Genomic DNA, 27,375 nt, shown 5'->3' on the forward strand with positions numbered 1-27,375 from the left:
CCGTCTCATCACACACTCCCGGGGTCAGACACAGAGTGAAGCTCCCTCCACACCGTCTCATCACACACTCCCGGGGTCAGACACAGAGTGAAACCCCCTCCTCAACGTCCCATCACACACTCCCGGGGTTAGACACAGAGTGAAGCTCCCTCCACACCATCCCGTCACACCCACCCAGCGTCAAACACAGGATGAAATTCATCCACACCATCCCATCACACACTCCCGGGGTCAGACACAGAGTAAATCTCCCTCCACACTGTCCCATCACACACTCCCAGGGTCAGACACAGAGTGAATCTCCCTCAACACCGTCCCATCACACACTCCCGGGGTCAGACACAGAGTGAAGCTCCCTCCACACCGTCTCATCACACACTCCCGGGGTCAGACACAGAGTGAAACCCCCTCCTCAACGTCCCATCACACACTCCCGGGGTTAGACACAGAGTGAAGCTCCCTCCACACCATCCTGTCACACCCACCCAGCGTCAAACACAGGATGAAATTCATCCACACCATCCCATCACACACTCCCGGGGTCAGAAACAGTGAAGTTCCCTTCACACTGCCCCATCAGACACAGAGTGAAGCTCCCTCTGACTGCTACCAAGCAGGTTCTCGACACAGGGTGGTGCTCACATTTTGGGACAGGCTCCCGTGATCCCCCCCACCCACTCGGATGTCAAACACCTTCCTGATATTCTTGGATTTGACTGGTGTCTGCCAGTGTCTCTGCCCCAAGGACTCGCTGCATCCACCTCCCTTCCTATCTTTCTCTCACGCCCTTCTCCCCCTCACCTGTTTCCCCCCTCCATTCCGAAACTCTCCCTCCTTTCCCAGTCCTCTACCCTTCCCCATGTATCTCGCACATAAGCATCGCTGTACCACTGACTGCACAACCATGGCTGGGAGAGTGTGGTGACATAATAGGGCTGTGTCGGAAAAGAGGCCTGAGTAGAGAGGGCAAAGACTGGCTGGGAAGAGAGTGGGAGGGAAGAGGTTAATGCCTTTATTATTATTTTTTTCTCTGCCTTTGGTGCTGCTGGCGTGCAGGGCAGCAATGAAGCTCCTCCATCTCTGTCTATCCACAGCATTGCTTGCAGATATAGGATTCTTCACGGCTGTTGGCATAGCGATTGTTTCCTGACCAGTCGGGGTTGGTCACCCTGAGCTGAACCCCCGAACCTGGTGGACCACTCCTCCACCCTTTGACCTGTTTGGCACGGGTGGCTCTACCAAGAGCCAAAAGCACAAGGCCTAGACTCCAGCCAACATGGCTCTCCAGGTCACTGGGGCATGCAAGCCTCCAACCCCACTGACAAGGTGGTGGTCCTCTTGGAGGAGTGTCTTCATGGAATAAGAGTTAATTAGAGGTCTATTTCCCCACACGGAACGTTTTGAACTCACTGCCTTATGCTCACGGAGATATCCGGTAAGAAATAAGGCCTTTTGGCCCACTGAGCTGCTGCTAGCCCAGTTACTCCAACCCCATTTTATTGTAGACCATAAGACATAGGAGCAGAATTAGGCCATTCCACCATTCCAGTATGGCTGATTTATTATCCGTCTAAACCCCACTCTCCTGCCTTCTCCCCAGAACCTTTAATGCCCACACCAATCAAGAACCCATCAACCTCCACTTGAAGTATACTCAGTGACTTGGCCTCCACAACGTTCCACGGCAGCAAATTCCACAGATTCACCACCGTCCGGCTAAAGAAATTCCTCCTCATCTTTGCTCTGAAGGGAGGCCCTTCTATTTTGAGGCTGTGCTCTCTGGTCCATGACTCCCCACTATTGGAAAAATCCTCTCCACGTCCAGGTTTTTCAATATTCGTTAGGTTTCAATGAGACTCCCCTATCAATTCTTCTAAACTCCAGTGAGTACAGGCCCAGAGCCATCAAATGCTCCCCACGCGTTAACCCTTTCATTCCCAGGATCATTGTCTTGAACCTCCGTTGAACCCTCTCCAACATCAGCACATCCTTTCTTAGATAAGGGCCCCAGATCTGCTCACACTACCCCAGTGTGGTCTGAGCAATGCCTCAATGTTCCATCCTTTATTCAAATCCAACTGCGTGCCCTCCTCACCCACACTACAGGGCAATTAACCTACTGACCCCAGACATCGTAGGAAGGTGTATAAAATCATGAGTGATTTTATAGATGGGGTGAATGCACACAGTGTTTATAATCGGCTGCTCCGTACATAGAGCGAGCTGCCGGAGGAAGTGGTTGAGGCAGGTACATGAACAACATTGGACAGGTGCATGGGGATACGGGACAAATGCAGGCGTGGGACCAGCTCAGATGTTAATCTTGGCTGGCATGGACCAGATGGGCCGAAGGGCCTGTTTCGCCACTGATTCCATGCCACACTGGGAATACAGAGGAGACATGGCAATGGTGAACGAGTGGCTGTTAAGTTTCTGAGTCAAGTTCCCGCACGGTGGTTCTGCCCCGCGGCCAACTGCCCTCATCAAGAGAAAGGCAGGGTTTGGGTCACGGACATTAATAATTGACCTGGGAGCTCGGGCAGAGAAGTGGCTGATGGAGTTTAATCCTGGCAAGTGGGAGGGCAAATGTAAAGGGACAGTACAAATTCAAGGACGGGGCATTAAACAGTGTTGATATACAGAGGGACCTTGGGGTTCTAGTCCACAACATAAGAACATGAGAAATAGGAGCTAGAATCGGCCATCTGGCCCATCGAGCCTGCCCTACCATTCAATAAGATCATGGCTAATCTGGCCATGGACTCACCTCCACCTACCTGCCTTTACTCCATGACCCTTAATTCCCCTACTATGCAAAAATCTATTCAAAAATCTTGTCTTAACTATATTTACTGAAGTAGCCTCCACTGCTTCAATGGACAGAGAATTGCACAGATTCACCACTCTCTGGGAAAAGAAGTTCCTCCACATCTCCGTCCTAAATCTACTCTCCCGAATCTTGAGGCTATGTCCCCTGGTTCTAGTCTCGCCTACCAGTGAAAACAACTTTCTGGTCTCTATCCTATCTATCCTTTTCATAATTTTATGTTTCTATAAGATCGCCTCTCATCCTGCTGAATTCCAGCGAGGACAGTCGCAGGCGATTCAACCTCTTCTCATAGTCTAAGCCGCTGATCAACCTGGTGAACCTCCTTTGCACCACTCCCAAAGCTAGTTTGTCCTCCTGAAAGTGACAGGGCGATAATGAAGACGTAATTTGTCTTTATTAATCCAGGCACTGAGCTCGAGAATCAGGAAGGCTTCGGAAAGATGTCACTAACTTGCAAGGACTGCGGTGGAGACTTACGAGGATGTTGCCAGCACTCGAGGGACGGAGGTTGGTCGGGCCATAACTTTATTCCTTGGAACGCAGGAGGCTGATGGGGTGGCCCAACAGAGGTGTATAAAGACCATGGGGGCACAGATGGGGTGAATGCGCAAGGCCAATTTCCCCATGGTGGGGGAATGAAGAACCAGAGGCAATAGGGTGAGAGTGGAGAGAGGCTTAATAGGGACCCAAGGGACAACTTTTTCACGGAGGGCGGGCTATGTGGAAGGAGCTGCCAGAGGAAGCGGTTGAGGCAGCGACATGAACAATATATATATTTTTTAAACTCTGCTAAAAAAATGCTTAGAGGGAAACGCAGGTGGAAATCTAGGTCGGCATGAAGGAGTTGGGCCGAAGTGCCTGTTTCGGAGCAGTTCTGTCTCTATGACACCACGTCCCTGGTGCAGTTTCCCATTTCCACACCACCATCCATACCCCCCCCCCCCAATCCCTCTCCCGTTATCCCCCCACCCTCCCTCCTCTCCCTGTGGCCTCTCCCGATTCATTCGCCAACCAACCCCCACGGCAGAACCTCCCACCTCCTACCTACCCCACCTCCGGAGCGTCCGAGGGGAGGATGGTGCTTGCTCAGAGAGGGAACGGTGGACGATGCAAACCCAGAGAGATGCAGGCGAAAATTTGCAAACAGGATTGATTCTCACATATTATTGACTCGCAGATATTTGCAGTTACTGACTTGGGACGTGAAAGGGAGCGGCTGCAGTGCGGAGGGACGCGGCCCACAAATTACCTGCAGCGGAGGATGCTTCAAACCCGTCTCCTCCGATACTTTCCTGCCTTCATCCCCAACCATTGCCCAGCGGCGGATTGACAGGTGGTGCCCAGGGAGAGCGCGGAGGGAGGGCGTGGCTTCTAGGTCTGTCAATCAAACAGACCCACGCCCTCCCCGTGGACCCACCCTCACTGCTATTGGGTGGACTTGGAGACGTCCCGCGGTTAGGCGCCCCATTGGATAACACGCCTGCCAGTAGTCAGCGGGCCAAGCTACAGAGCAGCGATCTGATACTCCATTGGATATCATGCCTGCCAGTCTTCAGTGGGCGGGGTAAACGTCCGGAGATCCGGCGCCCCATTAACCAACGTGCCTGCCAGTCTTCAGCGGGTGCTGTCACCTGATAGGTCGGTGCTCGGGAGGCAGGGCGGTAGAAGGAAAGGGGAAGTATCCATGGAGCTTGAGGACCGAGGGAAGGTTCGGGGACTGTGGCACGGCGAATGAGGGCCTCCAGGGCCGCACGTGTAGTCGGCGGGACCGGGGATCCGGGCCCGAGGGAAGGCATCTGCCAGTACACACAACATGGCGATGCCCCCATCTCTCTACGCATGCGCGGCCAGTGATTTTTTTTAGAATGTGATTTAATATGTTCGAAATAATCTCATGCTGATGCTGTCATCCCAGGGTGATGAAAGGTCTGGGCTCCCTGCCATAACTTCTTCCTCAGCCGTTTACCTCTTGCACCGAACACCACCCAGTTTATCACACTGTCCACCCTCCCATCCCATCGTTCTATGGCGGCTTCTGCCCCTTTTCTTTCCAATCCTGATAAAGGGTCTGAGCCCGAAATGTCCACTGTTTATTTCCCTCCGTGAATGCTGCCCGACCTGCTGAGTCGCTCCGGCATTCTGCGCGTGTTATTCTGGATTAACAGTATCTGCAGTTTGTATGGAATGATAGATCCAGCTCTGTCTGGCATTCTTTGTATGGACAACACTGTAAACGGGAGAGAGGGGGAGGGAGAGAGACAGAGAGAATAGGAAAGTGATTGAGAAACGGAAATAAGATAATTGAATTGACTTTATTACTTACATCCTTCATATACGTGAGGAGTAAAAATCTTGATGTTACGTCTCAGTCTAAGTGTTCAATATAGTACTTTTTTAAAAATATTATATACAACAGGATTGTCAATATAACATAGAAACACAATTGCATCACGTAGTGGGTAAATGCTGTCGTCCTGATGTTCAGGAGAGTCAGTCTATCGTATCTGATGTGACTATCAGCACTTGAACAAGAAATGCGAAGGAAACCGCAGAAATTAAAAGTATACTGTAAAGTTGGAATGGAGTTCGCAACACGGCCGCCGTACGCGGCAGATTACTTAGACCATCAGACTTAGCAGCAGAATTAGGCCATTTGGCCCATCGAGTCTGCTCCGCCATTCAGTCATGGTTGATACTTCTTTCCCCTCCTTCGTCCCACTCCCCGTCCTCTGCCCGTAACCTTCGATGCCGAGGTCAATCAAGAAAATATCAATCTCTGCTTTAAAGACACCCAACGACCTGGCCTCCACAGTGGCATGTGGCAATAAATTCCACAAATTCACCACCCTCCGGCTAGAGAAATTTCTCCGCATCTGTTTTAAATGGACATCCCGCTATCCTGAGGCTGTGCCCTCTTGTCCTAAACTCTCCCACCATGGGAAACATCCTTTCCACATCTGGTCTGTCTAGGCCTTTCAACATTTGAAAGATTTCAATGAGATCTCCCCCATCCTAAATTCCAGCACGTACAGGCTCAGAGCTAACAAACGTTCCTCATATGATAAACCTTTCAGTCCCGGAATCGTCCTTGTGAACCTCCTCTGAACCCTCTCCATTGCCAGCACATCTTTTCTTTGATGGTGAGTCTCGTCAGCAAGAACGACGAGTCAGCTCACAGAGAGGAGGTGCAGCGGCTAACGGACTGGCGTAGAGACGACAACCTGTCTCTGAATGTGAATAAAACAAAAGAGATGGTTGTTGACTTCAGGAGGGCACGGAGCAACCACTCCCCGATGAACATTGACGGCTCCTCCGTAGAGATCACTAAGAGCACCAAATTTCTTGGTGTTCACCTGGCGGAGAATCTCACCTGGTCCCTCAACACCAGCTCCATAGCAAAGAAAGCCCAGCAGCGTCTCTGCTTTCTGCGAAGGCTGAGAAAAGTCTATCTCCCAACCCTCATCCTCATCACATTCTACAGGGGTTGTATTGAGAGCATCCTGAGCAGCTGCATCACAAGTATCCCACAAGGATCTGTTCTGGGACCTCTACTTTTCGTGATTTTTATTAACGACCTGGATGTGGGGGTAAAAGGGTGGGTTGGCAAGTTTGCAGACGACACAAAGGTTGGTGGTGTTGTAGATAGTGTAGAGGATTGTCGAAGATTGCAGAGAGACATTGATAGGATGCAGAATTTGGCTGAGAAGTGGCAGATGGAGTTCAACCTGGAGAAGTGTGAGGTGGTACACTTTGGATGGACAAACTCCAAGGCAGAGTACAAAGTAAATGGCAGGATACTTGGGAGTGTGGAGGAACAGAGGGATCTGGGGGTACATGTCCACAGATCCCTGAAAGTTGCCTCACAGGTAGATAGGGTAGTTAAGAAAGTTTATGGGGTGTTAACTTTCATAAGTCAAGGGACAGAGTTTAAGCAACACAATGTAATGATGTGGCTCTATAAAACTCTGGTTAGGCCACACTTGGAGTACCGCATCCAGTTCTGGTCACCTCACTATAAGAAGGATGTGGAAGCATTGGAAAGGGTACAGAGGAGATTTACCAGGATGCTGCCGGTTTTGAGAGTGTGGATTATTATCAGAGATTAAGGGAGCTAGGGCTTTACTCTCTGGAGAGAAGGAGGATGACAGGAGACATGATAGAGGTGTACAAGATGTTAAGAGGAATAGACAGAGTGGACAGCCAGTGCCTCTTCGCCAGGGCACCACTGCTCAGTACAAGAGGACATGGCTTTAAGGTAAGGGGAGGGAAGTTCAAGGGGGATATTAGAGGAAGGGTTTTCACTCAGAGAGTGGTTGGTGCGTGGAATGCACTGCCTGAGTCAGTGGTGGAGGCAGATACACTAGTGAAATTTAACAGACTACTCGACTGGTATATGGAGGAATTTAAGGTGGGGGGTTATATGGGAGGCAGGGTTTGAGGGTCGGCACAACATTGTGGGCCAAAGGGCCTGTACTGTGCTGTACTGTTCTATGTTCTATCACTGCCTGGTTCGGAAATTGCACCATCTCAGAATGCAAGGCTCTGCAGCGGATAGTGAGGTCAGCTGAGAAGATCACCGGGGTCTTTCTTCCCACCATCACGGACATCTACACCACACGCTGCATCCGCAAAGGAAACAGCGTTATGAAGGACCCCACGCACCCCTCACACAAATTCTTCTCCCTCCTGCCATCCGGCAAAAGGTACTGAAGCATTCGGGCTCTCATTGGCCAGACTGTGTAACAGTTTCTTCCCCCAAGCCATCAGACTCCTCAATACCCAGAGTCCAGTCTGGATGAACTCAGCAGGTCCGGCAGCATCCGTTGAAAGGAGCAGTCAACGTTTCGGGTCGAGACCCTTCGTCAGGACTAAGAAGGTGGGGGGAGGGTGGAAAACCAATCAGAGGAAAGATCAAGGGGTGGGGGAGGAGAAACAGGGAGGGGATAGGCAGGAGAGGTGAAGAAGGAATCTAAGGGGAAAGCACTGTGGGTAGTAGAAGAAGGCAGAGTCGTGAGAGGTTATAGGCAGCTAGAAGAGGAGACAGAGTGAAGGTGGGAGGGGGGAAGGGAGAGGGAGGAAATTACCGGAAGTTGGAGAATTCGATGTTCATACCAAGGGGCTGGAGACTACCCAGACAGTAGATGAGATGTTGTTCCTCCAACCGAAGTTTGGCCTCATCATGGCAGTAGAGGAGGCCATGTATGGGCATATCCGAATTGGAATGTGAAGCAGAGTTGAAGTAGGTGGCAACCGGGAGATCCTGTCTGTTGTGGCGGACAGAGCGTAGGTGCTCGATGAAGCGGTCCCCCAGCGTCTTGATTTGACCACGGCATCTGCAGTGCACTTTGTGTTTACTATTAATTATTGTACTGTTTTGTGCTCGTTATGTAGTCCCATGTAGGTCTGAAGTCTAGTGTAGTTTTGTGTTTTTTCATGTAGTCTAATGTAGTTCTGTGTTGTTGTCAGGTAGTCTAGTCTAGTTTTGTGTTGTTCATGTAGCACCATGGTCCTGGAGGAACGTTGTTCCGTTTTTACTGTTTTACTGAACCAGCAGTTATGGTTGAAATGACAATAAAAGCGACTTGACTTGAAACTTGTTCACAATACTCAAGGTGAGGCCTCACCTGTGCCTTATAAAGCCTCAGCATCACATCCCTGCTCTTCTAGCACTATTGAAATGAATGTTCACATTGCATTTGCCTTCCTCACCACCAACTTTACCTGCAAGTTAACCTTCAGGGTGTTCTGCACAAGGATTCCCAAGTCCTTTTGCATCTCAAATTTTTGGATTTTCTCCCCGTTTAGAAAATAGTCTGCACATTTATTTCTTCTGCTAAACTGGCTATGTTTTTACCAACATTGTCTGTCATTTGCCATTTTCCTGCCCATTCTCCTAATTTGTCTAAGTTCTTCTAGAGCCGACCTGTTTCCTCAACACTATCTGTCTATCTTTGTATGATCTGCAAACTTGGCAAGAGAGCCACCTATTGCATCATCTAAATAATTGAAAACCAGCATATAAAGATGCGGTCTCAACACCAATCCCTGTGGAAGACCATTAGTCACTGGCAGCCAACCTGAAAAGGATCCTTTTATTCCCACTCACTGCCTCCTACCAGTCAGCCAATGCTGTCACCGTGCCAGTAACTTTCCTGTGATACCACGGGCTCTTAACTTGTTAAGCAGCCTCATGTGTGGCACCTTGTCAAAGGCCTTCTGAAAATCCAAATATACAACATTGCTGTCATTTAAAATTGGATAGGTGTATGGACAGGAAAGGAATGGAGGGTTATGAGCTGAGTGCAGGTAGGTGGGACTAGGTGAGAGTAAGCGTTCGGCATGGACCAGAAGGGCCAAGATGGCCTGTTTCCATGCTGTAATTGTTATATGGTTATATATAACATCCACTGCATCCCCTTTATCTATCCTACTTGTAATCTCCTCAAAGAATTCCAAAAGGTTTTCTTAGGGAGATTACAAGTAGGATAATTAAAGGGGATGCAGTGGATGTTGTAAACACAAGGTACACTGCAGATGCTGTGGTCAAAGCAACACGCACAACACACTGGAGGAACTCAGCAGGTCGGGCAACATCTGTAGAAACGAGCAGTCAACGTTTCGGGCTGAGACCCTTCGTCAGGACTGAAGAGGGAGGGGGCAGGGGCCCTATAAAGAAGGTGGGGGGAGGGTGGAAGGTGCCAGGTGAAAAACCAATCAGAGGAAAGATCAAGGGGTGGGGGAGGGGAAGCAGGGAGGGGATAGGCAGGAGAGGTGAAGAAGGAATGTAAGGGGAAAGCACTATGTGTAGTAGTAGAAGGCAGAATCATGAGAGAGGTGATAGGCAACTGGAAGAGGAGGCAGAGTGAAGGTGGGAATGGGGGAAGGGAGGGGGGGGAATTACCGGAAGTTGGAGAATTCAATGTCCATGAAGGGTCTCGGCCCGAAACATTGACTGCTCGTTTCCACGGATGCTGCCCGACCTGCTGAGTTGCTGCAGCGTGTTGAATGGATGTTGTATATTTGGATTAACTTTCTATTAATAGTTCAATAGTATTAAGTGTTATTTGGTAACTGGAAAGACTTAATATAGAGTACTGTGCAAAAGTCTTAGCTATATATAGAAACAACAACACACACAAAATGCTGGTGGAACACAGCAGGCCAGGCAGCATCTATAGGGAGAAGCGCTGTCGATGTTTCGGGCCGAGACCCTTCGTCAGGACTAACCGAAAGGAAAGATAGTAAGAGTAGTGCCCCCCCACTACTTTCAAACCTCTTACTATCTTTCCTTTCGGTTAGTCCTGACGAAGGGTTTCGGCCCGAAACGTCGACAGTGCTTCTCCCTATAGATGCTGCCTGGCCTGCTGTGTTCCACCAGCATTTTGTGTGTGTTGTTGTTTGAATTTCCAGCATCTGCAGATTTCCTCGTGTTTGAGCTATATATAGAGCTAAGTACTTGTATATATGTGTGTGTGTGTGTGTGTGTGTACAGTACTGTATTATTATGGACAAAATTATTTTAATTTATATTTGGAACTCTGTTAGGAATAAAAATTATTTCAAAAATATCTTTCGAAGTATACAAAATCATAATAAAATACTTTCAAAGGGAGTGAAAGAATTGTCAAGAGTTTTAAGGTCGATTCCAAACCCCAGACTCCACAGGTTGCTGGGAATTGTAGTTCAGTTTTCGGAGGCTGCCGGGATTGTAGTGTAAAAACAACTGTGACTACGTTTCCCGATGTGCATCGCGGCATCCGCGCCTGCGCCTTGCTTGTGTTCAGAGAGGCCCCGGGACAGAGGAGATGGAGCAGCCGCCGGAACCGCAGCGGGAACAGCTCGAGGCTGAGCGGGGACTCGTCTCCTTCGGCTTCACCCGGACCGTCAGCAGACCCCGGGTGAAGGAGGCGGTGGAGTCGGAGGCCGAGAGGGAGGCGGTGAGCGGCGTGGAGGGCGGGGAGGTGCTGAGGTGAGCAGCGACCGGTGTCCGGGGTGGTGGGGGAGACCTGTGCTGGTGGATTGAGTCCGAGGAGGGACTGGGGTGGTTGATTGAGGGGGAGACCTTGGCTGGTGAGGGTGATGAACTGGGGAGGAGCCAGGAGGGGGCGAGACCCTGAGCCCTGGGAGGGGGAGCAACCCACAGACCTAGGTGGATTGAGGATTGACGGGAGGGTGGGGGTGGAGACCCAGAGTTTGAGGGGGACATCGGGGGAATGAGACTCAAGAGTCCCCGGAGGGTCGGGGTAGAGACCTGGGATGGTGAATTGAGGGGTTGACAGAATCAGAGGAGATCAGGGTCGGGGGTGGGGGGGCGACCTAGAGTCTGAGGAGGACATAGGATGATTGAGACCTGGCTTTCGGAAGGGGAGACCCAAAGTCTCGGGGGGGGGGGGTGGGGGGGTGTTCCAGTAGGATTGGCTTCCACCTGGAGACCTGGAGTGCCCCTGAGGCGAGGGTTTGAAGGGGGAAGCTGGCAGGGGAGGGCCTGGAGTCAATGGGAAAAGGGAAATCCAGAGGCTCGGAGGAGATCAGGAGGGGTGGTCTGGGATGTCAAGATGGAGGTGGGTGGGGGATCACGGGGTCTTGCTGAGGGTGTGGTCCCCCCCCCACCCAGTCCCTGTTCTGCTGGACACCCTAAGTCAATATGTCAAGCTCCACCAACTGACACCCACTGCTGGAGCTTGGACTCCTGGGAGAGGGTCACTGGGGTGGTGTCCCGTGGGTGGGGAGTGCTCACGCTGGGGCCTGGTGTCAGGAGATGGAGTGCCCAACGTGTGCGTTCTATGGTGATGGGGGTTGTGGGGAAACTCCAAACCGGATCTCAGATTTAGTGTAGGGGCCCGATGGGACAAATGCCTCGGTAGCCATCGGCCACTCCTCATGCCTACTATTGGGTGACAGTGGCCTGGGAGTCCCGGACCATGGGTCTGTCCCCCTCACCCAAGGAAGGACAGCATCATGGGGGGGGGGGGTGGAGGAGGCAATTTTAGAGATTCAAGTCAAGTCACTTTTTATTGTCATTTCAACCATAACTGCTGGTACAGTACACAGTAAAAATGAGACAACATTTTTCAGGACCATGGTGTTACATGAAACAGTACAAAAACTAGACTGAACTACATTTTTAAAAAAAACACAGAAAAAACTACGCTAGACTACAGACCTACCCAGGACTGCATAAAGTGCACAAAACAGTGCAGGCATTACAATAAATAATAAACAAGCAAAGAGGGACAATAGGGCAGTAAGTTGGTGTCAGTCCAGGCTCTGGGTATTGAGGAGTCTGATAGCTTGGGGGAAGAAATTGTTACATAGTCTGGTTGTGAGAGCCGGAATGCTATGTTGCCTTTTCCCGGACGGCAGGAGGGAGAAGTGTTTGTATGAGGGGTGCGTGGGGTCCTTCATAATGCTGTCCGCTTTGCGGATGCAGCGTGTGGTGTAGATGTCCGTAATGGCAGTAAGAGAGACCCCGATGATCTTCTCAGCTGTCCTCACTATCCACTGCAGGGTCTTGCGATCCGAGATGGTGCAATTTCCGAATCAGGCAGTGATGCAGCTGCTCAGGATGCTCTCAATACAACCCCTGTAGAATCTGATGGGGATGGGGGGAGTGGGAGATGGACTTTCCTCATACAGTGTGGTAACAGCCCCCTACCTCCCAATTATACCCATGTGACCAATTAACCCAGTACATCCTTGGACTGGAGGAAACCCACCCGATCATGGGTGGAGGGAGGAGGGAACACACAACCCTCTTACACAGAGATGCTACAAAACTTCCAGCTGAAGATCTTTTGGCCCCCGGCCTTGGTGGGAGTGGGCAGAACAGTCTGGGGTAGGAGTGGGTTGAGTTGCCTCGGTCAGGTGGGCGCCTTGGGGTCTCATTGTTGGAAGATGGAGTCGTTCCAGGGTTTGGTATGGGTCTTGTTCTGCTTGGTGATAGGCCTGTGTGGATGGGGCTGCTGCCTCAGGACTCTGAAGAGACAGATTCGATCCCCACCTCTGCCGCTCTAGAGGGAACCAGAAAGTTAAACCCAAGCTGGGACCACAGAAAAGAAGTCGCAACTAAACTGCACCCTCACAGCCCCTGTGCACCAAGGTGCACATTCATAATTCAGACCCAAAGATGGACAGAAGCAAGAGGAAGTTCACAAGTCGTGTTATACCAGGTCAATGAAGGTGTGGACCAGGTCAAAGTAGCAGTGTTGAGTGATGCTGAATCTCTTTCCAATATTTTTATTAGTTTCTGCATAGAAGAATACGGAGTACAAGAAAGTGTATATAAAAGGTCAAAAAAGATTTTTAAAAACTACCAATTACATTATATCAGTTCTTAACAACAATCTCATTACTTAACTTATGTAAGTTAATCAATAGTTACGTTGAAATATACTAATTTATTACAAAAAAAAAGTGTCTAACCCCTACCAAGACCGGAGCTGTTCATTAAGGAGAAAAGAAGGTAAAATACCTTCTCATATAATAAAAATTAATAATAGCCAATATCTGAGTTTGAACAACAAATTGAAGGTTTTCAAAATAATTCAGAAAAGGTCCCCACGATGTTTGAAAGTCTTGACGAGATTCAGAAATTGAACAATGAATCTTCTGTAAATCTAAGCATGACATAATGTCGCGAAACCATTGAGCACGACTCAGAGGAAAAACATCTGAACCTCTGGTGACCCCTCTTAGTTTTCTATACAGTTGGCATCCGTCTATCTCAGGACAATGGACCATCATCATCACAAGCCTGGACGAAAGGTTATGGGGATCCTGAAATGTACAGTCGTCAAGATCTCCCTCTCGGCCTCACCAGTGTATCCAAAGGAAAGCTTATGAAGCGATACGTTTGGCACCAGCTCGGCTGCAGAAGCTGCCGGGAGGACGTTCAATGACGTCCAGCCGCCTTTTTAGGGGCTCCAGTCCGGATCTGCTGTCTGGGTTTACTCCCGTAGCCTTTGTCTCTCCCGAGGCTGTGGGGCTATTTACCCGTAGCTGGGTCACGAGCACCAGGCCGTGTCCGCGCACAGGTGGGCCTGCGCGCTGTACGTGTGCGGGGGCCAGTCGTCGTCCCCCCCGTCCTCTGCGGTTCAGCCCGAGTCCGAGAGCTGTTCAGTTTCTGTGTACCGCCAGCGAAGAGGCACTACGTGAGGCTTGCTGTATACTGGCAGGGAGAGACTTGCGCCTCTTGGCAAGACTGCGAGCCAGTGGTGAGAGCGACAAGCACTACCACACTAGATGTGTCACAACAGCTGTTTTGCCACATTTATACAATGTGCATGTGTTTATAACACAACCTCTGCACTACATATTTCTTTATTTAGTGAGACGGTTGGTGCTGAGGGGGAGAGAGGGGTTTTAATGGCAGAGGCTGTGCTAACAGACCGAAAGAGGGTTCTCCCCCAATTTTCTCCCACCCCCCCCCCACTCTGTGCCTCTCATTCTTTCTCCCCCTCTCTTTTCTCTCCCTCGCTGTCCTCCCAGTTGTCCCCGTTTCATCCCAAACCCCAACGAACGTGCAGGGTCAGTGAGTGGGTCGGCCCTTGCCCCTCTGTGGGGTAGAGGGGGTGTTAAGAGAGATAGATGGTGTATTTAGGGTTGGGGAGGGAATGTGAGGGGGGTATTTAGGATGGAGGAGTGCTGAGGAACAGTAGGTGGTGCGTGTGCGTGGAGTTTGCACACTCTCCCTGTGACCGCGCAGTTTTCCCCTGCTCACTCCGGTTCCTTCCCACATCCCAACATACAGGGGCAGTGGGTTAATCTGCCCCCCTCTCTCTACAGTTGCCTGGACATTATATTCATCAGGGGGGTGTCTGGAGGGGGTATTTTGTCCCTCGCACACATTCTCTTCCCCCAGGGCCCTCTTCATCCTAAACCACCACCCCCCATCCCACATACTCCCCCACACTCAACTCCCTCCCCTATCTCTCAATACTCCCCCTTCCTCCTTTAGCACACACTCTGCCATAAATACCCCCTTCACTAAATTCCCTCCTCCCTGAACTTAAGCAACGATGACCCCCAAATCCATAAATGAACCCCCCCAGCATGCCCTCTACAAAAAGCACCCCTCCCCTTTCTCTACATTCCAGCTGTAATTACCCTTTCTCCCTCCATCTAAACTCTATCCCTCGGCATGTCCTTCCACCCCAAGTTGCTTCCTTTTCTCTCTCCCTCCCACACCCCATGCTCCAGCTTTCTGAGGGTGTGTGAGAGAGAGAAGGTGATGTGTGTACGTGTGGACATGGGAGGGAACCGGAGCGCCCGGGGAATCCCACGGGATCATGAGGAGAATGTGCGTACTCAGTTTGCACGTTCTCCTTGCGACACCGTGTGTGTTTCCTCCATGGGTGCTCCAGTTCCCTCCCACGTCCCAACAAATGGTTTGGTTTAATCGGCTGCTTCCTGGGGCGTATGAGATAGGGGGAAGCGTGGACACGAGGGGGAGTTGATGTGCGTTTGTAGCAGAGCCTGGTTCCAGGACCACGGGGATCCAAGAGGCAGGGATGGGATTGTTGGGGCTGAGAACGTTCAGAGATCTGTGGCAGGGTTGGGGAGAGAGTGCAGAAGAAGTGCGAGAGGAGAGGGTATATGTGAATGAGGGACGGAGGATTTACTGGAAGGAGGGAGGAAGTCACGGAACGGAAGATGGGGTGTGAGAGAGAGAGAGGAAAATGGGAGAATCTCATGATGGACGGGCGTGTTGATGGAGGGAGAAAGAAAGGTTGCTTTTTATAGAGAGCGCATTGAGGGAGGGGGTCTTCTATGGACTGGGGAGTATTGTTTAAGATTGGGGGATATTTAGTGAAGAGAGGCGTGTTGAGGGGTATTAATGGCAGAGGATGTGCTAAGGGGGGAGGTATTGAGGGATAGAGAGAGTGTTGTGAGGGGTGTATAGGACCGAGGGAGTGTTGAAGGGGGATTTAGGATCAAAGGGTGCTGGGGTGGGGGTAAGGGAATGTGTGTGAGGAACAGAACATGGAGGGAGTGACGGTGTGGGATTTGGGAAAAACTGATAGCGATTAGGAGGGTGAACAGAGAATTAATGAGGTTGCATCTGCCTAATTTGTGTCCATTCCTTTCTCATTTTCCCCAATGACCCACGTCTGTCCCTCTCTTACTCCCTCCCCCACTGTTCCCTTCTCCTAACTGACCTGTGTGCCTGTCTTCCTCTCCCTTCCCCCACTGACCTGTGTCCATCCCCCTCCCATTCTGCCCTATTGAACTGTTTCTGACCCCTCTCCCTTCCACCATTGACCCCATTTGTGCTCCTCTCTTCCCCCACTGATTGACTGTCTCCCTCTCCCTTCCCCTATTGATTTGTGTCCGTTTCCCTCTCCCTTCCCCCTTTGTCTTGTGTCCACCTCCCTCTTCCTTCCCCCTTTGTCTTGTGTCCACCTCCCTCTCCCTTCCCCCTTTGTCTTGTGTCCACCTCCCTCTTCCTTCCCCCTTTGTCTTGTGTCCACCTCCCTCTTCCTTCCCCCTTTGACTTGTGGCCGTCTCCCTCTTCCTTCCCCCTTTGTCTTGTGTCCACCTCCCTCTTCCTTCCCCCTTTGACTTGTGGCCGTCTCCCTCTTCCTTTCCCCTTTGACTTGCGTCCGACTCCCTCTCCCTTCCCCCTTTGTCTTGTGTCCACCTCCCTCTTCCTTCCCCCTTTGACTTGTGTCTGTCTCCCTCTTCCTTCCTCCTTTGACTTGTGTCCATCTCTCTCTCCTTTCCCCCACTGTCTGGTGTCCATTTCCCTCTCCCTTCCCCCACTGACCTGTGTATCCATCTTCCTCTCCTTTCCCTCACTGACCTGTGTCCATCCCCCCATTGACCCATTTGTCTGTCTCCTATCACTTACCCCCGCCAGCCTAAAGCCACGGGAGAAGCCCCGGGAACTGATCGTGCCCCTCATCCGGAAGAACCGTTGGCACAAGCCAGAATCGGGGGCCGTAGCGACGGAGGAGAAGGAGGCAGGAGAGCAGGAGGACCCTGAGGTGCTGTCGAAGGCCGTGCAGGAGCTGATTGAAGGTGCGGAGAATGGACTGGTGCCTGATTTGGGTGGAGTGTCTCCTCAGGGCTGGCGCTGCGGGTGGTGGATGCGCCAAGGGTCCCAGTGAGGGTAAGGCTAACTTTTGAGAGTGGCCTACCTCCACTCTCCTACTCTGTTTGACCCTGGACAGAACGAGAGTCTGTTCCTCCTCAGGACAGATCCTGTGCCAGGCCACGGGCAGAGAGCTTGCCATATTGGCACTGAACCACTATCAGCAGGCTCCAGTGCCTTCCACCGGTACCTACATAAGACATAGGAGCAGAATTAGGCCATTCAGCCCATCTGCGGGCAGAGTGGTTGCTGTACTGAGCCATGATGTATCCGGACAGAATGCTTCTGTAGATCATCGTTAAAACTTGGTGAGAGTCTGCAGGGTCTGTGTGATCGATATTCCTAGCAAATTCACCATCGGAAGTTCAAACAAAATTTTATTGCCAGAGTACACATATGACAGACAGACATACTTTATTGATCCCGAGGGAAATTGGGTTTCATTACAGCCGCACCAACCAAGAATAGTGAAGAAATACAGCAATATAAAACCATAAATAATTAAATAATAATAAGCTAATCATGCCCAGTGGAAATAAGTCCAGGACCAGCCTATTGGCTCAGGGTGTCTGACACTCCGAGGGAGGACTTGTAAAGTTTGATGGCCACAGGTAGGAATGACTTCCTATGACGCTCAGTGTTAACATCTCGGTGGAATGAGTCTCTGGCTGAACGTACTCCTGTGCCTAACCAGTACGTTATGGAGTGGATGGGAGACATTGTCCAAGATGGCATGCAACTTGGACAGCATCCTCTTTTCAGACACCACAGTCAGAGAGTCCAGTTCCACCCCCACAACATCACTGGCCTTACGAATGAGTTTGTTGATTCTGTTGGTGTCTGCTGCCCCAGCACACAGCAACAAACTTGATAGCACTGGCCACCACAGACTCGTAGAACAACCTCAGCCTTGTATATGTGACCATATACAACCCTGAGATTGATTTTCCTGTGGGCAAACTCAGCCAATGTATAGAATAGTAACTACAACAGGACCAATGAAAGGCTGCCCAACTAGGGTGTTCAGCGGTGACTGGGTTTTACCCCTGCTGGGGCCAGCTCGGCAGGTGTGGATGTTGTATTGGTGGGTGGGGCAGGTTGGGGGGGGGGTACAACTGACCCACCGCAGCTGCTCCTCAACCTGTCTGCTGTTCCGCTCCCCTGGCCACAGAGTCCCAGAGGTACCAGGAGAAGTGGAAGGGAGGGTCCCTGGATGACGGGACCCTCAGCATCCCTCTGCTGATGCAGAACCAGGCGCCCTGCGGATACGAAGACGGGGAGAAGGTCAACGTGGAGCTGCGGCCGGAGTCGGTGGGTCTGGGGTCGGGGATGTGTTGGGGGGAGTGGAATGCTAACGTTTTTTTTAAGGTCGCATCACCCGACAACCACTGATTTAACCCTAGCTTGATCACGGGACAATTTGCAATGTTCAATTAACCTACCAACCAGTACATCTGTGGACTGTGGGAGGAAACCCACGCTGTCTCGGGGAGAATTTACAGCCTCATTACAGGCAGCGGTGGGGATTGGTACTGTAAAGCGTTGTGCCAGGGCGAGGTCTGGGCAATTCCTGTTGACGGGAAGGGGCAGGACTGTCCAGTGTGTGAGAGGGGCTCTGGGGAGGGATGTGAGGCGGATGCTTGGCGCAGTGGGGCAGGACTGTCCAGTGTGTGAAGGACGGTGGGGGGGTGAGGAAGTGGGACATTTCTCAGTGACTGACCAGCTCCCTCCCCCCCCCCCCCCCCCCCCCCCGCTCAGTCCACAGCGACAGACTACGAGTCGGTGCCTGTGGAAGCCTACGGCATGGCCATGCTGAGGGGCATGGGCTGGAAGGAGGGAGAGGGAATCGGACACACGTTCAAACAGTGAGTTGGGGTGCTTGGGGGGTTCCCTGTCTAAGGCGCGATCTGTTGGTGTGGGCGGAGATTGTTAGAGGCAGGATCTGTCGGTGTGGGCGGAGATTGTAAGAGGCTGGAATTGTTGTGACCGGAGCCTGTGATGTGCTATGTCAGTGTGGGTGGGGTCTGTAAGAGGCGGGATAAGTCTGTGTATTGGGGTCTGTCAGGTTGAGAGGGGAGGTGGCGTGGTAATTTCTACCCTTTTCCCTTTCTCTATTTTCAGTTGGGGGAGGGGGGAGGGTTAGTGATTGGCGGGTGGCTCAGAGGTCGCAGTCATTGATTGGCGGGTGGATCAGAGGGCGGGGCCAGTGACGGGTGGGTGGGTCAGAAGGCAGGATCGGTGATTGGCAGTTTGACCAGAGGTCACGGTCAGTGACTTGAGGTCGGTCCGGAGTGCAGGGTCAGTGACCGATGGGTAGGCGACGCCTGCTATGATCTCTGTTTCTCTCTCTCCGCCCCCCCGAGGGACGTGAAGCCGTTGGAGCAGCAGCTACGGCCGAAGGGGCTGGGACTGGGGGCGGACCGGTCCTTGGCTCGGGACCTGGAGCCGAGCCGCCCTGCCAGGCCCCCGAAACCGGGCGAGGAGCAGCTGGAGGAGGAGCCGGAGGGCCCAGCTCTGGGCAGGAAGGTTCAGATCCGGCAGGGACCCCACCGGGACCTATATGGACAGGTAAACCACATCCAAAACCTCCCCTTCTAGAACACCCCCCTCATCTCCCCTCCATCAGCACCCATGGGACCCTCTCATCAAGAGCTGCTGGTCTGGTAACCCTATGCAAAACGTCACCTCCTGGGATGCACCTTCTGTCTCTCACACACTCATGGGACCCTCCCCACCAAGAGCATTATGGAGAGAGAACCTCTTGCCTCCTCCTCTCCCTCTCCTACCCCAATAGAAACTGTACAGATAATTAACCCCGTTTCATTCTCTACCCCCTTCCCCCCACTGGGTGTGAACGAAGGCCTACGAGTGTCAGCACCCCTGAGGATCTGTCCTGGGTCTTGCGTTGCGATACGATTACAAAGGAAGCAAGCCAGCGGCTGTATTTCATCAGGACTGTGGTTTGTCACCTAAGACGTGTACAGATGTACCGTGGAGAGCATCCTAACTGACTGCCTCGCAGTCCGGTCCGGGGGCGAGGGAGGGCAGGGCTTCAGCACGGGGTCGAAAGCAGCTGCGGAAAGTTGTGAGCGCGGTCCAGTCCATCACGGACACGAGCCTTCTCAGCATCCCGGACATCTTCAAGGAGCGGTGCCTCAAAGAGGCGGTGTCCATTATTGAGGACCCCCACCACCCAGGCCGTGCCCTCTTCCCATTGCTACCATCAGGGAGGGGGTACAGGAGCCTGAAGGCACACACTCAACGATTCAGAAACAGCTTCTTCCCCTCTGCCATCAGGGAGGGGGTACAGGAGCCTGAAGGCACACACTCAACGATTCAGGAACAACTTCTTCCCTACCACCATCAGATTGCTGAATGGACATTGAACCCATGAACACTTCCTCGATGTTTTCCCTCGTTTGTACAACTAATTAATTATGTATATTATTATTTGGTTTTTATTACTACGTATTGCAATGTACTGCTGCCATATCATGGCGTGTGCCGGTGATACTAAACCTGATTTTGATTCTAACCACCCCGACAGATCGAAGGGCTAGACCCTGACAATGCCCGCGTGGTGGTGCGGCTGGCGCTGGGCAACGAGGCGGTGACCGTCAGCCAGCACGGGCTCAGTTATGTCAGCGCTGGAGAGTACCAGCGTTACAGCCGGGACCTGAGTGAGTTTGGGGGTGGGGACTGCGCTGGTCAGAGCAGGCGGGGGCTGCAGCCCGCGCTGGGACTGTGCGTGTGTGTACGAGCCCGGCTCGTCCCCTGGCCCGTGTAACACCGAGCTCCCCTCGATAGCAGGCATACGCACGCAGGGAGGCGGAGAGATACCGTTAGAGAGAGGATGTGGATAGAGACGCCAGTACATGGGGGGGGGGGGGGGGAGGGAGGGTAAAGAGAGACACGGGTGAGGGCAGGCACTGGGGAGAGAGCTGTGGATGGGGGAGGCCTCTTTCAGCTCAAAGTCTTCTCCTTCCCTCCCACAGGCCGGCTGAGCGCCGCCCACAGGGAAAGCCAACGGCAGCAGGAGGCCACGCGGAGCAAGGAGATCGAGAAGGAGAAACACACGGAACACCGGGACAGGAAGAGAAAGCACGAGGTCAGCTCAAAGAGGTGAGTCTGACCCCGTATCTGTGGGGGGAGTACTGAGAGACCTCAGTGAATGAGGGTAGGACACAGAATCAATGACACAGAAAGTTCAAGAAGAGATCATATAGTATGGCCAAGTGAAATAGGAATTGATATGAAAGGTGAGGGGAGTAACGAATTAAAAGTATTATATATGAATGCACGAAGTATAAGGAATAAAGTAGATGAGCTTTAGGCTCAGTTGGAAATTGGCAAGTACGATGTTGTGGGAATAACAGAGACATGACTTCAAGCGGACAGGGCCTGGGAAATGAATATTCAAGGATATACGTCTTATTGAGAGGACAGACTGACGGGCAGAGGTGGCTCTGTTGGTGAGGAATGATATTCAGTCCCATGCGAGGGGGGACATAGAATCAGAGGATGTCGAGTCAGAATGGATAGAACTGAGAAATTCTAAGGGTAGAAAGACCCTAATGGGTGTTATCTACAGGCCCCCAAACAGTAGTCTGGATGTAGGGTGTAAGTTGAATGAAGAGTTAAAATTGGCATGTCGCAAAGGTAATGATACAGTTGTCATGGGGGATTTCAACAAGCAGGTAGACTGGGAGAATCAGAATGGTACTGAACCCCAAGAAAGGGAGTTTGTGGAGTGCCTCCGAGATGGATTCTTAGAACAGCTTGTACTGGAGCCTACCAGGGAGAAGGCAATTCTAGATTTAGTGTTGTGCAATGAACCGGATTTGATCAGGGACCTCGAGGTAAAGGAGCCATTAGGAGGTAGTAACCATAATATGATATGTTTTAACCTACAATTTGAGAAGGAGAAGGGAAAATTGGATGTGTCAGTATTACAATTGAACAAAGGGAACTATGGAGCTATGAGGGAGGAGCTGGCCAAAGTTCATAGAACGATACCCTAGCAGGGAAGACAGTGGAACAACAATGGCAGGTATTTCTGGGAATAATGCAGAAGGTTGCAGGATTGGTTCATTCCAAAGAGGAAGAAAGATCCTAAGGGGAGGCTTTGGCTGACGAGGGAAGTAAAGAACAGTATAAAAATAAAAGAGAAGTATAACATAGCAAAGATGAGTGGGAAACCGGAGGACTGGGAAGCTTTTAAAGAGCAACAGAAGATAACAAAAAAGGCAATATGCGGAGAAAAAATGAGGTACGAAGGTAAACTAGCCAAGAATATAAAGGAGGACAGTAAAAGCTTCTTTAGGTATGTGAATAGCAAAAAAATAGCTAAGACCAAAATTGGGTCATTGAAGACAGAAACGGGTGAATTTATTATGGGGAACAAGGAAATGGCAGATGAGTTGAACAGGTACTTTGGATCTGTCTTCACTAGCGAAGACACAAACAATCTCCCAGATGTAATAGTGGCCAAAGGAACTAGGGTAATGGATGAACTGAAGGAAATTTATATTAGGCAAGAAACGGTGTTGGATAGACTGTTGGGTCTGAAGGCTGATAAGTCCCTGGGACCTGATGGTCTACATCCCAGGGTACTTAAGGAGGTGGCTCTAGAAATCGTGGACACATTGGTAATCATTTTCCAATGTTCTATAGATTCAGGAACAGCTCCTGCGGATTGGAGGGTGGCTAATGTTGTCCCACTTTTCAAGAAAGGAGGGAGAGAGAAAACGGAATTATAGACCTGTTAGCCTGATGTCAGTGGTGGGAAAGATGCTGGAGTCAATTATAAAAGAGGAAATTATGACACATTTGGATAGCAGTAGAAGGATCAGTCAGAGTCAGCATGGATTTATGAAGGGAAAATCATGCTTGACTAATCTTCTGGAATTTTTTGAGGATGTAACTATGAAAATGGCCAAGGGAGAGCCAGTGGATGTATTGTACCTGTACCTGTGGATGTAGGAGATTAATGGGCAAAATTAGGGCACATGGTATTGGGGGAAGAGTACTGACATGGATTGAAAATTGGCTGGCTGACAGGAAACAAAGAATAGCGATTAACGGGTCCCTTTCGGAATGGCAGGCTGTGACCAGTGGGGTACCACAAGGTTCGGTGCTGGGACCGCAGCTGTTTACAATATACATTAATGATTTAGATGAAGGGATTAAACGTAACATTAGCAAATTTGCCAATGACACAAAGCTGGATGGCAGTGTGAAATGTCAGGAGGATGTTATGAGAATGCAGGGTGACTTGGACAGGCTAGGTGAGTGGGCGAATGTATGGCAGATGCAGTTTAATGTGGATAAATGTGAGGTTATCCACTTCGGTGGCAGGAACAGGAAGGGAGATTATTATCTAAATGGAGTCAAGTTAGAGAAAGGGGAAGTACAATGAGATCTAGGTGTTCTTGTACATCAGTCAATGAAAGCAAGCATGCAGGTACAGCAGGCAGTGAAGAAAGCTAATGGCATGCTGGCCTTTATAACAAGAGGAATTGAGTATAGGAGTAAAGAGATCCTTCTGCAGCTGTACAGGGCCCTGGTGAGACCCCACCCAGAGTATTGTGTGCAGTTTTGGTCTCCAAATTTGAGGAAGGACATTCTTGCTATTGAGGGAGTGCAGCGTAGGTTCACAAGGTTAATTCCCGGAATGGCGGGACTGTCATATGTTGAAAGATTGGAGCGGCTGGGCTTGTATACACTGGAATTTAGAAGAATGAGAGGGGATCTGATTGAAACATATAAGATTATTAAGGGATTGGACACGCTGGAGGCAGGAAGCATGTTCCCGCTGATGGGTGAGTCCAGAACTAGAGGCCACAGTTTAAGAATAAGGGATAGGCCATTTAGAACAGAGATGCGGAAAAACTTTTTCACCCAGAGAGTAGTGGATATGTGGAATGCTCTGCCCCAGAAGGCAGTGGAGGCCAAGTCTCTGGATGCTTTCAAGAGAGAGTTGGATAGAGCTCTTATAGATAGCGGGGTCAAGGGATATGGGGAGAGGGCAGGAACGGGGTACTGATTGTGTATGATCAGCCATGATCACAGTGGATGGCGGTGCTGGCTGGAAGGGCCGAATGGCCTACTCCTGCACCTACTGTCTATTGACACGCACTGTGAATAGTGGGCAGTGTCGAGGAACAGAGGGACCTCGGTGAATGATGGGGAACTATTACTGGGGATCTGGTGATGTAGCAGGAGTGAGGAAGGGGAAATGTGACGGGGAGGAGGATGTACTCCGGGAGGGGTTGCGCTCTGCCCTCACGGGGAGGCGATGTGGGAGTAGTGAGGAAGGCGGTGGGTTGGCGGAAGTACCCAGGCAGCTGACGGTCACCGCTCTGCCCCCCACAGGGACAGGAAACGGGACAAGCGGCCCAGCAGCCCCTCTCCGCAGCGCTCCCCGTGTTGGCTGCGCAGTGATCTGTTGGTCAGGCTCATCGACCGGCGCTACCAGAAGGGAGCCTACTACAACTGCAAGGTAACCCCGGCCTAGGTCACGGCACCGGAGGTCGGAGGGCGAAGGGCAGTGGCGATGAGGGGGAATGGGAGGTTGCTGATGAGAGGGGGGGAGGTGAAGGAGAGGGAAGTTCAGGGACAGTGTGTGGTATGTAGGGATGGGAAGGCAGGAGGGGGAGGGCAGGGATGAGGTGGATGGAGGTCAGTGGGGTGGGGGAAGTCGGAAGTCAGTGGGACGGGGAAAGGGCAGGGGTGGTAGAGGTGAGGGGGAAGATCGGTAGCTGGTGACAAGTGGACATCAGGTGGTGACGGGAGAGGAAGAAAGGAGGTGGGAAGAAGGGAGGGGTAGGGTGGGGGCGAGGGAAGGTAGACAACAGTAGGGGAGAACATTCAGAGGTTTGGGGTGTACAGGAGAAGGGAAGGGGTGAGTGTGGGGAAGGAGGGGAGAGCAAAGGAGAAGGGGACAGTGTATGTGATCCCCTTCCACACTGATTCTGATTTTCTCTCTCTCCTACCCCCCCCCCCACCCCCCAGGTCACCATCGAGGACGTGCTGAGCACCGACTCGTGTGTATGCCGGACTGACGGTGGACGGCTTCTGGAAGGTGGGAATCCCAGGACAGTGGTGGGGGGGTGGAGGTGGTGAAGCACTGAGGGAGAGGCAAGGAAGGGCAAACTACCCGAGGTTGCATAGCTGGGGCCTGTCTAACGGTGAATAGTCCAGAGCAAGTGGCTAGGTGACAAGAAGGCATACGGTACGCTTGCCTTCAAAGTCAGCTTGCCCACAGTTTTATTTATCGATTATAAGGCGTGGGACAGGCCTTCGAGACTCACCAACAGCAACGCACCGATTTTACCTGAGGACAATTTACAACGACCAACTAGCCTACCAACCGATACGTCTTTGCACTGTGGGGGGGGGGAAGCCCACATGTTCCACAGGGAGGGTGCACAGACCCTTATAGAGGGCGCCAGGATCGAACTCTGACACATCGAGCTGTAATGGAATCGCACTAACCACTGCGCTACCGTGGTGACCCAAGACTGAAGGAGCTGGTCAGCGGCACTTATTTTGGCTAGAAGTCCCTGACCAGTGATTACTGCTGTCTAAAGCTCTGGTTAGACCGTAGCTGGTCTTTAGTGTTTAGTTCTGGTGGCCCCGTTACGGGACGAAGATTTGGGGGGCCTTGGAGAGGGTGCAAAAGAGGTTCACCAGGATGCTGCCTAGGTTACAGTGATGCACTTATAAAGTGATTTTGGACAAACTTGGGTTTTCCTCCAAAGCAGCAAGGGCTGAGAACTTGATTAAGATTATAAGAGGGTTAGATGAGAGGCCAGTATCTTTTTCCCCCCGCAGGATCAAAATGGCTAATTTTGGTGGGCGTGTATTTAAGGTGAGAGGATTTACTGATGTGCAGGGCAAACCTGGTACTGCAGTACCGTAGCTATTACAGCTCGGGCTGTCAGGAAATTCATTCCCCCGTGGACTCTGCAGGGACTTTGTACATCCCTGCCGTGGAGCGTGTGGGTTTCCTCCTACAAAGAAGTATCAGTTAGTTGGGTCATTAGAGTTGCTGGTGGCTCGACAGACCTGTTCCATGCCGTTTCCTGAAATAAACAGTTATTTTTTTACACACAGTGCTGGTACTGCCAGGGTTGGTGGTGGTGGAGGCAGATACACTAGAGATCCTCTTTCGAGAGGCACATGGAAGTGCAGAGAACGGAGATAGGATATATGTTGGGTTTTTGAATATTGACGTAGTCGGGCGCAACATTGTGGGCCGAATGGTCTCACCCTCCCTCTCCCGACAGGGATTAAACAGTCAATGCTGGAGACGGTGATTCCCAAGTCGGATTCTGCTCACATCATGGTGGTGCTCGGCGAACACAGAGGCGCGGTGAGTGAATCTGCCCCCCCACGCCCCGTGCACTTGCACACCCCTTCGTTACCTCGCTGCTGGGGGTGGGAGGGCGCTGTGTGTACACAGGGTACTCGGTGGCTGAGCTCCGGTGCTTCCCCAGACGCTCCTCCCTGGATGGACGGAGTGCTGATTGATATCCACTGGTCCTGGGGACAGGAGGGAGCTCTGACAGTAGGGCTCGGGGTGGGGGGGGCGGGGTTCCACCCGCTGACACTCCTGTGTGGTGTGCGTGTGTCTCTGTCTCTCTCTCTCTCTGTCTCACCCTGGTGCTGTGAGTGGGAAAGAGCTGTGTGTCCATCCACAGGGTTTCTGTAGCTGGGCTTGGGTGCTGCCCCTGACACTCCTGTGCGAGTGTGTCTCTCTCTGTCACCCTGGTGCTGTGAGCAGGAGAGAGCCGTGTGTCCATCCACAGGGTTTCTGTAGCTGGGCTTGGGTGCTCCCTCCTGACGCTCCTCTGCCCCTCTCTTTCGCAGGTGGGCCGGATACTGAAGCGGGACAGAGCAAAGTGCCAAGCGCTGGTGCAGCTCCAACATAACGAGGAACAACTCCTGCAGCTGGACTACGACACCATCTGTCACTACGTAGGGGCGTCAGGGGGCGACTGAAGGAGTCTGTGGATGGCTGGGATGGGAGAGCGAGAGACAGTCCCAATAAACCCCTCAGCATTTCCCTCTCTGCTTGTTCTTTCCATGTCTGCTGACGCTCAGCGCTAGAGGGAGCCAATCTGAGTGGCTGAACTGATGGCCCCTCCTTGTCTCCACCTCTCCTGTGAGGTTTTGACCCCCATCTCCCTGGATTTGGCCCCATTCCTTGCAGTGACCCGCTGCTCCAGCAGGGGGCGGGCATCCCTGCCCACAGATGCCCCCCTGTGGCTACTGCAACTCAGGGTCGAGTGTGGTGGGAGATTGAAGAGGAGTCGGCACTGCTGGGTCTCATGAGGGCTGGGTGACACTGGCTTCGGGGGGGGGGATTTGTATCTCCCTGCTGGCCCATACAGGACCCATATTCCATAAACTGGTGAATAAAAGCTTAATGTTACAGATGTGACAATGT

General features: G+C 51.7%; 2 protein-coding genes across 2 annotated transcripts in view; one reads left to right on the top strand and one right to left on the bottom strand.

The window, feature by feature from the left end:
- Positions 1-4,210, bottom strand: part of LOC140715640 (membrane-associated guanylate kinase, WW and PDZ domain-containing protein 2-like) — a 44,763-nt gene extending 40,553 nt beyond the window's left edge. Inside the window, 1 exon segment of the mRNA XM_073028004.1 lies at positions 4,080-4,210. The gene's annotated coding sequence lies outside the window, so the exon portion shown is untranslated.
- A 6,392-nt stretch (positions 4,211-10,602) lies between these two features.
- gpkow (G patch domain and KOW motifs) lies at positions 10,603-27,362 on the top strand. The gene is made up of 11 exons (XM_073028578.1): positions 10,603-10,799; positions 16,689-16,849; positions 18,094-18,233; positions 18,681-18,787; positions 19,286-19,490; positions 20,470-20,602; positions 20,918-21,044; positions 24,297-24,423; positions 24,936-25,005; positions 26,213-26,298; positions 26,796-27,362. Exons 1-11 carry the CDS (start codon positions 10,636-10,638, stop codon positions 26,925-26,927), a joined length of 1,452 nt encoding a protein of 483 aa, XP_072884679.1. The 5' UTR covers positions 10,603-10,635; the 3' UTR covers positions 26,928-27,362.
- The last annotated feature ends 13 nt before the right edge of the window (positions 27,363-27,375 follow it).

Source organism: Hemitrygon akajei, chromosome 24, assembly GCF_048418815.1.
Source record: "Hemitrygon akajei chromosome 24, sHemAka1.3, whole genome shotgun sequence".
Classification (NCBI taxonomy): Eukaryota; Metazoa; Chordata; class Chondrichthyes; order Myliobatiformes; family Dasyatidae; genus Hemitrygon; species Hemitrygon akajei.

What these genes read in the sequence shown, in the direction of transcription:
- gpkow (XM_073028578.1), top strand. Translation starts at nt 10,636, where the DNA reads ATGGAGCAGCCGCCGGAACCGCAGCGGGAACAGCTCGAGGCTGAGCGG. An exon ending in TGGAGCTGCGGCCGGAGTCG is followed by an intron (nt 18,234 to 18,680) that starts GTGGGTCTGGGG and finishes CCCCCCGCTCAG; the next exon opens with TCCACAGCGACAGACTACGA. An exon ending in ATCGGACACACGTTCAAACA is followed by an intron (nt 18,788 to 19,285) that starts GTGAGTTGGGGT and finishes CGCCCCCCCGAG; the next exon opens with GGACGTGAAGCCGTTGGAGC.